Here is a 14,399-nt window from a genome sequence, read left to right on the forward strand (position 1 = left end):
CCAGAGGAAACAGCCTCAAGCTGTGCCAGGGGAGGTTTAGATTGGATATTAGGGAAAATTCCTTTACTGAAAGGGCTGTCCAGCCCTGGCAGTGGTGGAGTCCCCGTCCCTGGAAGGATTTAAAAGGTGTGTGGATGTGCCACTTGGGGACAGGGGCTAGTGGTGGGGGACACAATGATCCTAGAGGGCTTTTCCAGCCTGTGTGATTCCATGACTCAATGACAGAAACCAAGACAAAATACACAGCCTGGGCTGTATAGACTGATATATTTATTTACATTAAATGTGTTTTAAACGCAGACCACTCTCAATAGAGAATGAAATGAACCCCAGGCATCTCCAGGCTCCTTAGAAACTACTCCAGGCAATTCAAATAAACCAACAACACTACAGAAATTTTTATTTACTTCTGGCATTTTAAAGGAGGCCAAAGCCCTGAGCTGAGAGAGCAGCAGAGCAGGACTGGGGTCACAAAAACTGCTTTTGACACAAGTGGTTCCTCACCAGGTGCGAACAGCAAATTGTCTTTATTTTTTTCTATTATTCTGTTGAGTCACTTGAGTGAGTTATTTACAGAGATCTGAATCTGAGAAATCTGGAGCTGGGAAGGCCAGCAAAAAAAACAAAAAAAAAAAAAAACCAAAAAAACCCCAAACAAACAAAAAAAAACCACCCCAAACCAACTTCCATCTTTCATTTGGAAACTGAAAACAAGGAATGGAGGGATGAGCTCTGCTAGTCCTAAAATCTTGGCAAACATGGAAACCAGGAACAGCCAGTTCTTTTCTGTCCCTGTGAATGTTCCTTTTTTTTTAATTAACCATTTTTATAAGTAAAATATGCTTAAATAACTTATATATATATATATATATATATATATATATATATATATATATGTGGCAGAACTAATTTCGGGTAGTTTTATTTAACTAGTACAAATCAATTCCAAAATGCTGGGTTTTGTGCTGTTTAAACTGAGTTCCAGTTTTTCACAGAGTTGCTTTACTGGTGAAGAATCGTCCTGTTACTTCTCAAAAGCCTTTTGGCTTAGAATTTTACCCTTCTCTGTCTGTTTTTGGGGTGCAGAGCAGTTGCAGGAGCTGCTTGGAGCCCAAAATGTCGTGAAACACCAGGACAGAGAGGCCTTGGGACAGTTTGAGCCACAATGTCCTTGTCACCCTCGTCCAGCCAAGTCCCCATGCCCTGGTTTGGGTGCCCAGCTGGTCCTGTGCCCACCACCCTCAGCTGTTGCTGCCATGCCAAGATAATTTAGTGACAAACCCAATCTCCAGATGTTTTTTAGCTTCTCCTTCAAGCGCAGATGTAGCTGAGAGTGGAGCTGCTGGTCCTGTTCTCCTGCTCTGGAGCCTGGTGATTCTCTTTGTCCCATCCCAAGCCGATGTTTTGGCACTGTTGAGGTCCCCATGGGTAGCCTCACATCTGCTCTTGGTTTTCCACCCCTGCCTGCCCTCTGGGTGAAGTTTGAAGAGGTGAAGTTTGGTTTCCAGCTAAGCTGGACCCAAAAAGCTGCTCATTATTCCCAGGAAATCAGCACCAGGGTTGTGGGACACCTCTGGACTGAGCACAGCAGGATGGAGCAGGATGAGGATTCACCCATTACCTTTATTAGGACTTCAAAAGCAGTTGGAGGTTTGTGTCCCACAATTTACAGTTTTCCCAGATGTTCTGAGGTCACACATGTCCCTCACCATGGAGACAACCTCGTGGCAGGGGCCCTCTCTTGCTTGGGGAGACGCAAGCCTTTGGGAGAGACCTTTCTGCCCAGCTCTTCCATAGTCTTTGGAGAACAGGAGGTGCTTTTGGGGATCCTGCACCTCAGACCTCTGCCAGCTGGGGCTCTGGACACAGCCTTGGCTTTGGCAGCTGGAGAGTGGCGCAAAATCTGCTTCTCACAACAGCCCCACGGTGCTGTTGGCAGTGTCCCTGCAGTGCCTGCTCCTGTCCTTCCCGGGGTGGTGGGGCTGGAGCAGAGCCCTCATTCCCAGCCATTCCTGGGCTGTGTGACCAGTTTGATGCTGGGGGATCACAGGTGGCTCCTAATTTCTACAGAGGCTTTAGGGGTCGGTCAGCGGGGTGGGGACAGTGACAGTGGGGCAGGGCAGCCTCGGGGACACAGCCCAGACACATGAGCACCCCAGACGGGCTCCCAGCCCCGGGCTGTGCAGTGTTGGCAGCCTGGGCTCCAGGCAGAGCCGTGCTCCAGGGGATCTGTCCCCACGGGGGCTGGCAGGGCTGGCAGGGGCACAGGACCCCTCACTCTTCACCTGGGCGCTCCCCCACCGTCCACTTGGCCTTCACGTCCCGGAAAGGAGTGATGTCCTCGTAGGTGGCCATCTGCTCCACCTCCAGCCCCTGCAGCAACAACAAGGAGGGTGGGACATGGCAGGAGGCTCCAACCATGGCACATCCCTTGGACACCCAGCTGGGGACCCTCCCTGAGCCTGGAGCAGCTTCTGACAGGGACAGAGGATGGGCATGGTTGGGTGTTGGATGTTGGATGTGCACTGGGTGCTTCCTGGGGCAGCTCAGCACAGCTGATGTGTGATTTGGGAGGAAGGTGCCCTGATCCTCGTCCCAAGGAAGGGACTACAAGGTGAGCCCCAGCAGACACCCAGCAGGGGCACAACGCCCTGTGTGAAGGCTCAGGTGATGTTAGGGAGGTCCTGCTATCATTATTAATGATAATTACCTCATAGGTGTGGTCCTCCTCTGGGCTCTTCTTCTCTTCACCCTATGGAGAGTCACAGGTTGGGGTCAGCACCCTTCAGGATCCCCTGTCCCCAGCCTTGCTCCCCCAGGCCAGGTCCCAGCACTTCCACAGGCACATCCATGGAGTCCCACACAGCATTTTTTCCCATTTCAGATATCCACATCCCACCCACAACCCCAAACCCATCCCACAGCCTGGCCTGCCTGGGATGCACTGCAGGACACTGGGGACATCCCCTCTGCTGGAGGCACTGTCACTTGCCTTGTCTAGGAAGAGGAGGGTGGGGATGCTGATGAAGATGACGAGCAGGATGGACTGGATGATGATGATGGCATCTTTCAGCGTGTTCCTGTTCTGGAACTGCTTGATGCTGCTGGTACCTGGGAGCAGCACACAGGGAGAGCCCAGGTCACCTATGGGCCAGGCTGCAAGGGCAGGGATGAGCTCTCCAAGGCCAGAGTGTCCCCCCCAAGGGGGGATGTGGGGACCAGAGTGACCTGTCCTCTGCATTGGGAGAGACCAGAGCACTGCAGCTGCCCCCAGGGTTGGCATCAGGGACCACCAGGAGCAGGACAAATCTGATTTATTAGAGGAACATGTCCCTGGTTTGTGCAGGATGGCTATGCCAGGGCAGACCCAGGGAGGTTGTCCTGCTCCTTGGGGCTGGCAGTGAGGGATGGAACCTCTGGGGTGCCACAAAGCACCCACAGCTGGGTCAGAGAGGGTCCCACCAGCACAGGGGGTGTGGGAGGTGTGGGAGCACCATGGAGGGGGAAATGGGAGAGTGTTGGGGAAGATGAAACAGGAAAACCTCATAAATATGATTGCCTGGCAAAAGATTTTGAGAATATGGAAACTATCAGCGAGATTGAAATGAAAGCAAGCTTTGAGACCCTTTAGTTACTGAACAACTGGAAAACAATGGTGTGGCCAGCTGAAGGTGATCCCCTTTTGATGGAACAACACCCTCTGCTTGCAGACAGGCCCAAGGGTCAGAGCAGACCCTACAGCTTGGCAGAAGGGGCCCAAAGAGGAGTTTTTAGGGTTTAAAATGTAACACAGGATGGTAATGTAATGATTCTTATAGGCTGTATGTGAATGCTATAGGATTTGTATCTTGTACTAGATTGGTGAGTGAGAAGGAGAATATTCAACACAGAAGATGATTTATTGTATTGTAGCAGAAACTTCACTCTCTTACCCCTTTTATGCTCTTACCTTTTTTACTCCCTTACTCTCTTTCCCTCTCATCCTCTCTCCCCCTCTCTCCTCTCAGTCCTGCTCTGAGCTGTGTTTGGCAGCTCCCAGCAGGCCCTGCACCCAGGCCCTCTGCAACAAACCCCAAGTTCCAAGACCAGAAGAAGATTTATTGTATTGTAACAGGAACCTCATCCTCTTTTACTCTCTCTTTACCCTCCTTACTCTTCCTCAGTCTCTCATCTCTTTACCACACTCTTGCCTTCTCTCTCTCTCCCCCTTTCTTCTCTCAGTCTGCTCTGAGCTGTGTTTGGCAGCTCCCAGCAGGGCCCTGCACCCAGGCCCTTTGCAATAAACCCCAAGTTCTCATCTCCATCCATCCTGACCATCCTACCCCCGTGATGTTCCTACAGACTGGTGCCCAAACGGAGCTGCCACTCGCTCACCCATGACCCGGAGCTCTGTCCCACACGAGTGCAGCTTCTCCTTCTGCCGCAGGCCCTTCTTGTCACACACGTAGATCCCGTTGTCCTCGTAGCTGGTCCTGAGGAGGGTCAGGTTGATGGAGGTGTTTGTCCTCTCGACATGGTACCTGGCCGTGTTCTGATCCAGCACAGAGAGGTCCTCCCTCTTCTTTGCTGTCTTGTACCACTGCATGTTCTCGGGCTCCTGGGAGTAGCACACGAAGTAGATGGGCATGTTCTTCTTGATGGCCACGTACCGCACGTTCTGGTGCACCGAGGGACACGTGCCATCTGCAGGGGACAAGGCTGTCACTGCAGACACCCATGAGAGCCCCCCCTTCCTGTTTTCATGCTGCTTTTGAGCATCCAGCTTGGTTTTGGTGAATTATCCTCATCCCAGATCCCCCAGGGAATGGTCCCAGAGCTCCAGGAGGGTTTGGACCCCAATCCCAGGGATACCCAGGGTGGAATTTTTGGGGTGTTTGGGCAGGGCCAGGAGTGGGACTGGATGGTCCTTGGGAGTCCCTTCCAATCAGGATATTCTGTGATTCCATGAGATCTGAGGCTTTTGGTGGAAGTCTGCTTTTAATTGATGCCTCAGGTTTTAACTTTTATATTTTTCTGCTTTAGTGGTGACTCTGGGCTTCATATTAGGGGATAGTGAGCTCTGTGCACACAGCAGGGAAACAAAACAATTCCTTCTCTAGCTGGGGACCAAGGACAAACGATCCAAATCTCAGGCCCAAGAGCACAAACAATGTGGGCTGAAGAGAAAGAAACAAGCAGGATGGGACTGCATGGGCTAAAGCTGGAATTGGACAATGAACAATGCAAATGGAGCAGAACTTATAAAAGTGAGAGACCCCATGACCAGTGACCTGGGGTGCAACCCTGGCTGGGCTCTTGTGCAGCCCAAGGTGGATCCATTGAGGCCTTCCAATAAATAAATAAGCCTGTGTGGTATCCACATGCCCTCTGAACAGAGAGAAGCTGTGAGAGAAGTGGAGAAAAGAATGATCAAAGCAATTCTTATCTCATTTGCTGCTCCTGTGCTTGTGAATATGTGGAATGTGTTGGAAGATTATTTACCTGAAGGGATTTGGTAATTGGATTCTGCTGACGATTGTTTTGTTTCCTTGGCCAAATCATACAAAACTGTGTCCTGGCTGTCGGGAGCCAGTCACGAGTTTTCTTGAGTATTTTTCAGTAGTTAGAAATAAGTATTATATAGTATAGTATGTATCTCTTTAATGCAGTTGTGATGTCTTATAGCATAGTTTTAACAAAGGGAGGGTTCAGCGTTCTGAAGCCTTGGAGTCAGATGCCAATCATTCCCAGATTTGGGATTGCCCTGATATCCTTCAGCTCTGTTTGGTCTCTATTCTTGGTCAGCCTTCACAAGGCATCATAATGGAAACTCCAATTTTCTGTGGGAATACCCTTGATCCAATACTTCTGTCCTGCTCCCACCCCTCTCTGTGCACATTGAGTCAATCCCAGCTCCAAAATTACAGCCTGTGGAATCCCAGCTGGTTTCTCTTTTTCTTCCACATTTTTTGGCCTTTTGCTTTATTTTGTATTTTTTGGCCATGCTTAGTCCCAGAGTGGTGACTTTAGGAGCCTGTTTGGGTTGCAGAGGTCACCCTTAGGGCCCCATGGGTGGGAATGGCCAAGGACAGTGGCACAAGGCCACTGCCTGTCCCAGACTTGGCCATGCAGAGGGAAAACCTGTGGGTGCTCGGGAAAATCAAAGCAGATCTGGCTTTGCAGAGGGAGAGGAAGGAGCAGGATTGGGGATAATCCATGGGGATATCACAGCCTGGGAATGGCCTTTGGGATGGAAAAGCCCAAGGGGGGTGGGACAGCAGCTCTGTGGGACAGGGGGACCCTGGGGACACACGGAGGGGAGGAGCCCAGCGGGTCTGGGGGTACCTGTGCTGTTCTCAGTGCTGTTCTCTGCTTGGGTCCCACCTGCAAGAAGACAGGAGAAGGGCCTGAGAGCGTGGCCAGGAGCCCACCAGGATGTCCCCAGAGGGATGGACGTGCCCTGGTCCTTCCTGCCCACTCCATAGGGATGGAGCAACAACAGGACAACAGCTGCCTCCTGCTCAGAGGGCCTGGGGCAGCACAGATTTGGGTACAAACCCTTCGGTTTCCATCCTGTCTCCTGAAAGTTTTCTAGCTTGTTTTCTGGTTGATACCCCAGCGAAATCTGCTCTCTATAATGTCCCTGAGGCTGGTGCCTCTTGAGAAGGCTCCAGATGCTCCGAGCTCTGCATCCCCACTCCCTGACCCAACCAGGAACCCTTCCCTGCTGGGATTTCCTGGCTCAGAGCCCTGTGGGGGCCAGGGGTGTCCCCAGATCCCGTGGCCACACAGCCCCCTGGGACCAGGGCTGGTGCTGTGGGCCTGCAGTGCAGGAAGCAGGGGCAGGTGGGGACCCCCCCAGCACCCAGGGGTGCCCTGCCCACAGCTCCAGTGCCTCTGGGCTGGTTCCTCTTGCTGCAGCTGGGCAGGAAGCCCCAGCCCTGTTTACTGCCCCGCTTGAGTGCCCCGTTCCCTCCTCTCGATGGAGATTCACCAAACCCTGTGGAGGAGCTGGCACGAGGTGGGGCTGCAGCACCTCCCTGCAGGGCAGCTGCAAACCTCCCCATCCCCAGAAGAAGGAACAGAAAAAGAAGAAGAAAGGTTCGGTTCCCCAGGCTGAACTCTGTGCCAGCCTCCTGCAGACTCCTGGCTTGGGCAGGGGCTCCTCTCATTGCCCCAGAGCCCCTTCCAGGTCCCTGCTGCCCTGCCCGCGTTCAGCACCGACACCTCTGCAGGCAAATCCTCACTTCCAGCCCCATTCCATTGTGCTCCAGGCTGAGAGATGCCCTTTGTCCTGGCTGTGTCCCTGTCACCTGCAGTGCCACCAGCCAAGGCTTTGCTCCCCAGGTTCTAAAGGAAGGCCAGGCTGGTCCCTCACACCCCTCTGAGGGTTCCACTGCAGCCACAGGGGGGCTGAACTTCCCCATCCTCCCCCAAAATCATCATGAGAGCCACGTTCAAACCCTGCAGCCTTGAATCCATGCTGGACTTGTGTGGCCACCTTTAAATTCCTGTTGTCCCCTGGGCATATGTTTCTTTCTGAGGGTGGGATCTGCTGCAGGTTCTTGTAGCTGTCCCTGCACCAGGCAAGAGGAGCTGGAAGGGGACAGGAGCCATGTCCTGGCTGTTGCTGCTGCTTCTCCAAGGGGAACAGTGCACATGTGCACAGACTCCACAAATCACCCCAAAAGACTTTTTCCTGCCATTTCTCCTCTGCTCCTGGGCACTGAACCCCACAGAGCAGAGGCCATACCAATGGCAATGTCCCAGGCCTCTGAGAGTTGGAAATGGTTAATAAACCTCAACCCTTCTTTCCTGCCACCTGCAGCCCCAGCCGGGCTGGCTCTGCACCCGCTCAGCCCAAGCCACCTGCCTGCCCCACAATGTCCTGCCTGCACACCCCGAGGGAAGCCAAACCCAAACCCCAGGCAGGCACTGGGCTCTGAGCCCTGTGTGCCCTCCTGGGCTCCCCGTGAGGCTCCCAGCACAGAGCAGGACTGAGAGAGACCAGCACAAAGCTCAAAATCATTGCACTGAGAGGCAGAGCAGGGGGAAGGCCCCGAGCCAGGGCAGTGTCCTGGCTCCTTGCTCTCGAGTGCAGAGCCCGTTTGGTGCCTACCTGTGAGCAGAGGCAGCAGCCAGAGGGTCACCGGGAGCAGCCAGAGCCTCGTGCCCAGAGCAGCCATACTTCAGTGCCCAGGGCAGGAAAACATCCAGCCTGTGCTTCTGCAGAAACAGCGGCTGCTCCACCACCCTGGCCCCAGCACCTAAAAATGGCAAAGCTGCTGCTCTGAGCACGGCCCCTTTCCTGCTCATGTAAATCCTCCCCGCCGGGGACTTTCCCTCGGGGCTGGTTTTGAATGTGGTGCAGACGCTGGGGAGCCTGTGAGCCCCGGAGCCCTGGGCATCGTCTATCCTTGTGCTCCTGGGCATTGTCCACTGTCCTGTCCCTGGGCATTGTCCATCTCTAGGTCCCTGGGCATTGTCCATCTCCACGTCCCTGTCCATTGTCCACTCTTGTGTCCCTGGGCATTGTCCATCCTCCTGTTCCTGGGCTTCATCCACCCTCCTGATCCCAGACATTGTCCCTCTCTGTGTCCCCGGGTATTGTCCACCCTCCTGACCCTGGGCATTATCTATCCTTGTGTCTCTGGGCATTGCATCCTCTTGTCCCTGGGCATTCTCCCTCTTCTTGTCCCTGGGCTTCATCCACCCTCCTGTCCCTTGGCATTATCCATCCTCATGTCCTTTGGCTACATCCATCTCCCTGTCCTTGGGCATTGTCCATCTCCCTGTCCCAGGGCACTGTCCACCCTGGTGTCCCCTGCTGGCTCCCTGTGGTGCCCATATTCCCTGGGGGTGGCCAGGACTGGCCCTGCAGCAGAGCTGGGGATGAGCCCATCTGCAAAGCAGGAGGTGCCAAACCTGGCTGAGCACGGGATGTGCCCAGGGAATGGGATTGGTGCTGCCTGGTCACATCTCTGGGGGCAGGACAGGATGGGAGTGACCCCCAGGGCTGCCCCCCAGCTCCACAGATCCCCCCAGGGTGTTTGGCCCTGAAGGGGATGGGCAGGGATTGATGGTGGCCCAGAAGCCAAGAGCTGCAGCAGGAATGGGATAAGAATAGGGGGTGTTTGTGGGGTTGCTCGTTGTGGGATGAGTTCCTCAGCTCTCATCCCCACATCCCAGGGAGTCCAGAAATGTAAAATCATAGAAGCATGAGTCAATCACAAAATCATCATGGTTTGAAAAGACCTTTAGGATGAGCAGACTACCACGATCACCACTAACCCATGTCCTCAAGTGCCACATCCACGTTTTTTGAGCCCTTCTAGGGAGATGATGAGATGGGGAAATGGCCAAAACAAGGAGTCATTTGGGTACCAGCCATGCCCACCCTTCTCTACTTCCAAGATCCTTCTCCATGGGACCTTTGGCACAGCCAGGCCCAGGGAAGATCAGCAGGGCCCCCGAGGTGAGCTCTGCTGCAGGCGCATTTCCCCCAGGCTCTGCTCCCCCTGTTGTTGCTCGTTGGGTGAGCACTGAACTGTAACTCCAGTGAAAAACACCTCTGGGTACTTCTGCCAGTCCTGTTGGTCCCCAGGGCCTGGTGCCACTGCCCGGGGCATCCCCAAACCTTCATCTTCTGCAGCCTGGCTGGGGTTTTTGCCAGTTCCGAGCATCTGATGGGTGCTGGGTACCAGCCCCAGCCTGACTTTGCATGCAAAAGGACAGGAAGCAAAAAATAAAATTTTCCAGAGAAAAACTGGCTCCATAAGGGCATGATGATGGGACAGTTGCCTTCTCCTGGTTCTGTATACAGGGCAGTGCTGCCAAGTCCCTGCTGCCATTACCCCTGGTCTGGGTGGAAGAGCAGAGCCTGGCCCTGATATCCCAGCAGAGCAAAGGGAAAGGGATGCCCACGTGCTTGGCAGGCACTGGAGGGGTTTTTATGGGGTTCTGGGGCTGCAGATGGAAGCTGGGCTGCTGGAGGTGCCTGGGAAATCCCTGGGAGGTAAAAGCAGGAGTGGGGCACAAACTGAAGAGGGTTTGCAGTGACAGTGGCCAAATCTGTGCTGCCCAAGGGCTCCCTGGCACCCCTGAAAATGCACCGGGAGGCTCAGTCACCCCTGTGCTCACAGCATGACAGGGATTGCAGGGGAACCTGGTGGCCCCACATGGGGAGGGTCCCACATCCCCATGCCTCCAAACCCTCCTCTGTCCTTGGTGGAGCCCACAGCAGCATCTCCTGTGGCTCCCGGTGAGCACCGAGGGCTCCAGGGGATGGGATCATGAGCAGAAGCTCTGGGAGCTGGGCTGGAGGTCCCAGGGGACAACCTGGAGGTTCCTGTGCAGGATGAGACCCCCAGGTCCTGCTGAGGTTGGCTGAGCACAGGGAGCCAAGGGAAGGGGTGTTCACCCCTCCCAGCACAGGGGTGTTGGAGGGTGTTGCTTGTGAAACAAATCTAAGTTCACTCTTAATTCTTCTCCAAGGAAACCTAATGAAGGGAATTGAAGGCAATTTAAAGGGGTTACAGCTCCTTTAAAAAAGAATACAGCCTCTACGACCAGATAAATATTGACTTCTCAATTATACTGTGGGTCCTCATCAACAAAGCGTGTTAAAGCTCTGCACTACAAAAATATATCCCCCCACTCAAGATGCCCCAACAAACTTGGTACCATAATAACAGATCATTTACAGTTGTTTATTGTAAGAAATGTACAAAGAAAAACGGCTTTAGCTCGCACAAACCCTGCTCTGGGGCATTTCCCCATCCCCGACGACACAAACGTAGAAGCAGCATCGATTGTGAACGGCGGGCCGGGCGGGGGCTGCCGTGCCAGGGACGCTTCCCATGGAAATGCTGGCCATGAAAAGGGGCTCAGCACCGCTCCTGGCCAGCCTGGCCGTGGGGCACCTGGGGTGGCAGCGCCCGAAGCAGCCCAGGAAGAGAAGAGAATCATCAGAGTACAAAAAAATCAGAGTTTTTGGCTACAGGAACAGCCTTGCTTGAACTGCAAGAGGTTTTGGTTCATGTTTGTTTTGATCTCAAGAGGGATTTTTCCCCTTTTGAAGGCAGAAGGTGGTCAGAGGTGAACTCGGGGCCTTTTGCCCATTTTTCACAGAATCACAGGATGGTTTGGGTTGAAAGGACCTCAAAGCTCATCCAATGCCACTCCTGCCATGGGCAGGGACACCTTCCACTGTCCCAGGGTGCTCCAAGCCCCATTCAACCTGGCTTTGGACACTTCCAGGGCCCCAGGGCAGCCACAGCTGTGCCCGGGTGATTTTCCTTGATTTACTTTCATTTTTGCTCACCTGTGTAAAGAACAGCAAATCCCTTTTCCCCCTGGGAAAACGCTCCTCTGCCTGGAGGTTTCCTGGTGAGGACCTGCCTGGCCCATCCAGAACGTGCCACCAGGGCCTCTCTGCAGCCCCAGCCCAGGGAAGGATGCTCTGCCTGAGGATTTTGGGATTCACACCCCAATGGGATCGTTTATTCCATGCAGCTACCTGGGGCTTGGGTGGGATTTCAGGGATCCCTAAGGCAGCTGATGGAAAGGATCATTCAAACATCTGCTCTGATCCCTGGGGGTACATCTCATTAATTAACACTAACGAAGAGGACATTTGGAATGCCAACCAAGAGCACTCCAGTGGGACGGTTCCTCTTGCAACAGGGCTAGGAAGAAAACCCTGGAGAGTTTTGCCCCGGGGACTGGGGATTCTTGGAGGACTTTTTCCAAATCCTATCTCTGCCCATTGCTTTCCTGCCACAAAACCTGGATGGAAATGGGAAAACACAGTAAAAATACTGACTATAAATAGTGTTTACATTCGTCCTACAGAGATCTGAATGATTCCTGCTTTCAATGCATATTCAGAGACTTTGAAAACCTGATATTTAACCCTGAGAACAAATTTGCAGATGCTTTGCTTTGGCTTTGCAAACCAATTTTTAAGACATAATTGCACTTTCTCTTGTAAGTAACAAAAAATAATCATCAAGCTTATTCAGAGGTTCAAAAGAAAGGTGCTGCTTTAAGACTTTGGAGATTTTTGTTCATAAAATCTTCTGTTTTCCGTAATTATTCTTAATATTATTTCACTTGGCTCATCTTTACTGGTTGCTTGGCTGCACTCTGGAAGAATAAAATACAGGAAAATCTCTTAATTGTGAAATAACATTAATAAATAATTACTTTAAGTGAAAGGACAACCATACTCTTCTGTTCACGCCTGAAAACCATCGTTACCGTGATGAGATGATTTCAAAACTAACTTGTTTCTCTTTCACCGACAACAGATTTCACATTTGAATTCTCATAGGAAAAAGAATTTAACTCTTTGCAAGTGCAGTGGGCTGTAAAACCCAGGATCAGGAGGAGATCCTGCTTTGAAATTCAAGGTGGTTGCTTGAAATGTCTGAAATTAGCTCAATATCTAAGATCTAGAGATCTGTGCATGGAAGAGCTTTGAACAGGAGATACAAATGAAGTCTCTTCAGGCTGGGCCAGAGGTGGAACCTCCTCGTGGTTACACCAGTGACTCTTTCACCACGTGTTCCTTACGCCAAACCTGTGCTTCCTCAGGAGCATCCTGGGGCGTCTCTGAGCTGGGAATGGGCTTGAGGCCCAGGGCAGGGGCTGTCTCCACATCTGTCCCAGAGTTCCCATACATCTCCTGCATTTTGGTGGCGATCAGCCCTTCCTTCTCGGGCGCGTCCTCGCCCAGCGTGTCCTGGCTGTGCCTGTACATGTAGGAGGCCTGCTTGACCGAGCGCCGCAGGAGGTACCTCCGGAACGCCCTCTGGATCCTGGTAGCACACACCTCCTCGTGCTTCCTCTTCAGGGTCGTGGTGATGGGCTCATAGGAAACCTTCGAGGGGTTGGCAGCCATGAACTTCTCCTCCATGGTGGCCTTCAGGGCATCCATCTCGCCCGAGTCTCCCAGCACTTCCTTAGTCAGGGCAAAGAGGATGTCTAGGCAGTGGATTTTGTCCCCAGCAACCATTGGTAGATCCATGGTGATGAGTTTGATCTTGTTGGGCTTGGGAACTCGAAGTGGCTCCTGCAAGGTGTCCACAAAGTCAGACAAGGTGCTGTAGGCGATGAACTGCGTGGCATCAGGGTCGAACTTCTCCCAGGTTTCATAAAACATTTCAAAATCATCTTCGCAGAGGGGCTCGCTGCTCTCCTCCGTGGCCACGCTGAAGTTCTCCAGGATGATGGCGATGTACATGTTCACCACGATGAGGAAGGAGATGATGATGTAGCTGCAGAAGAAGAAGATGCCGATGGCGGGGTTCCCACAGTCTCCCTTCACGGAGCTCCCGGGGTTCTCCAGCTCGGGGTCGCAGTCCGGAGGGCCGCTGTTGAGGATGGGGTTGAGGAGCCCATCCCACCCCGCTGACGTGGTGATCTGGAAGAGGCAGATGATGCTGTTCCCGAAGGTTTCGAAGTTGAAGATGTCATCGATCCCCGACTCCTTCTTGACGTAGGCGAAGTTGGACATGCCGAAGATGGAGTAGATGAACATGACGAGGAAGAGCAGGAGGCCGATGTTGAACAGGGCGGGCAGGGACATCATCAGCGCAAAGAGGAGCGTGCGGATGCCTTTGGCTCCTCGGATCAGCCGCAGCACGCGCCCGATCCTCGCCAGCCGGATCACCCTGAAGAGCGTGGGGGACACAAAGTACTTCTCAATGATGTCTGAGAGGACGATACCTGTGGAGGGAGGAAGGGCAGATGAGTTTGATGTGCCACCAATGGGAGGTGAAGGGAAGATGCTTGGCTCCACCTGGGCAGACACAGAGAGGTGAGGCCACCCCAATGGCTCCTCCCGTGACAGGGAAAACATTAAAAAAGAACCTCTGGGCACAGACCCAAGGGTTAAACTCTGGCTGCTCTGTTTCAGAGAAAGAGAACACCAAGGGAAATAACACCAAGGAGTGTGGCAGCAGCTCTCTGGCTACAGAGAGAAACACAACTTTCCCAGGCATCATTCTGGGAAAAGGCTGTGAGATCAAAGAAAAGAATAAGAAACAATTCTTATCTTAACTTGCTGCACCTGATGTTGTGAACATGTAGAATATGTTATGGAGATTTGTTTACCAAAGGGTGGTTCCTTAACTAGCCAATAATGATGGTGTTTGAATTAGAGGACCAATTAAGTCCAACTGTATCGTAACTATCTATAAGAACAATAAGTTTCTTAATAAAGATTATTATTAATCAACTTTCTGTGAATATTAAAGTCTATTATTACCTGGCTGGGGCCCGTTACAATGATAAAGGAGGAGCAGAGATATCCCCAGCCCCTCTGCCAGCCTGGAATGGCCTCACATCTGTCATGTCCCAGGGTCCTGCTGGCTTGGTCATGCTCAGAGGATGGGTACAAGCAGGGTCCAGTGACA

General features: G+C 52.7%; 2 protein-coding genes across 2 annotated transcripts in view; both read right to left on the minus strand.

The window, feature by feature from the left end:
• Positions 1–2,274: 2,274 nt before the first annotated feature.
• Positions 2,275–8,165, minus strand: CD79B (CD79b molecule). Its single transcript, XM_058041815.1, has 6 exons — positions 8,099–8,165; positions 6,325–6,363; positions 4,375–4,683; positions 2,993–3,111; positions 2,711–2,752; positions 2,275–2,373 (listed from the first exon to the last, which is right to left on the minus strand). Exons 1-6 carry the CDS (start codon positions 8,163–8,165, stop codon positions 2,275–2,277), a joined length of 675 nt encoding a protein of 224 aa, XP_057897798.1.
• A 4,355-nt stretch (positions 8,166–12,520) lies between these two features.
• The window catches only part of SCN4A (sodium voltage-gated channel alpha subunit 4), a 40,919-nt gene continuing 39,040 nt past the window's right edge, over positions 12,521–14,399 (minus strand). Inside the window, exon 25 of the mRNA XM_058041534.1 lies at positions 12,521–13,710. Coding sequence (XP_057897517.1) covers positions 12,521–13,710 — 1,190 coding nt within the window. The remainder of the gene's footprint in view (positions 13,711–14,399) is intronic.

Source organism: Melospiza georgiana, chromosome 28 (genome assembly GCF_028018845.1).
Source record: "Melospiza georgiana isolate bMelGeo1 chromosome 28, bMelGeo1.pri, whole genome shotgun sequence".
Lineage (NCBI taxonomy): Eukaryota > Metazoa > Chordata > Aves > Passeriformes > Passerellidae > Melospiza > Melospiza georgiana.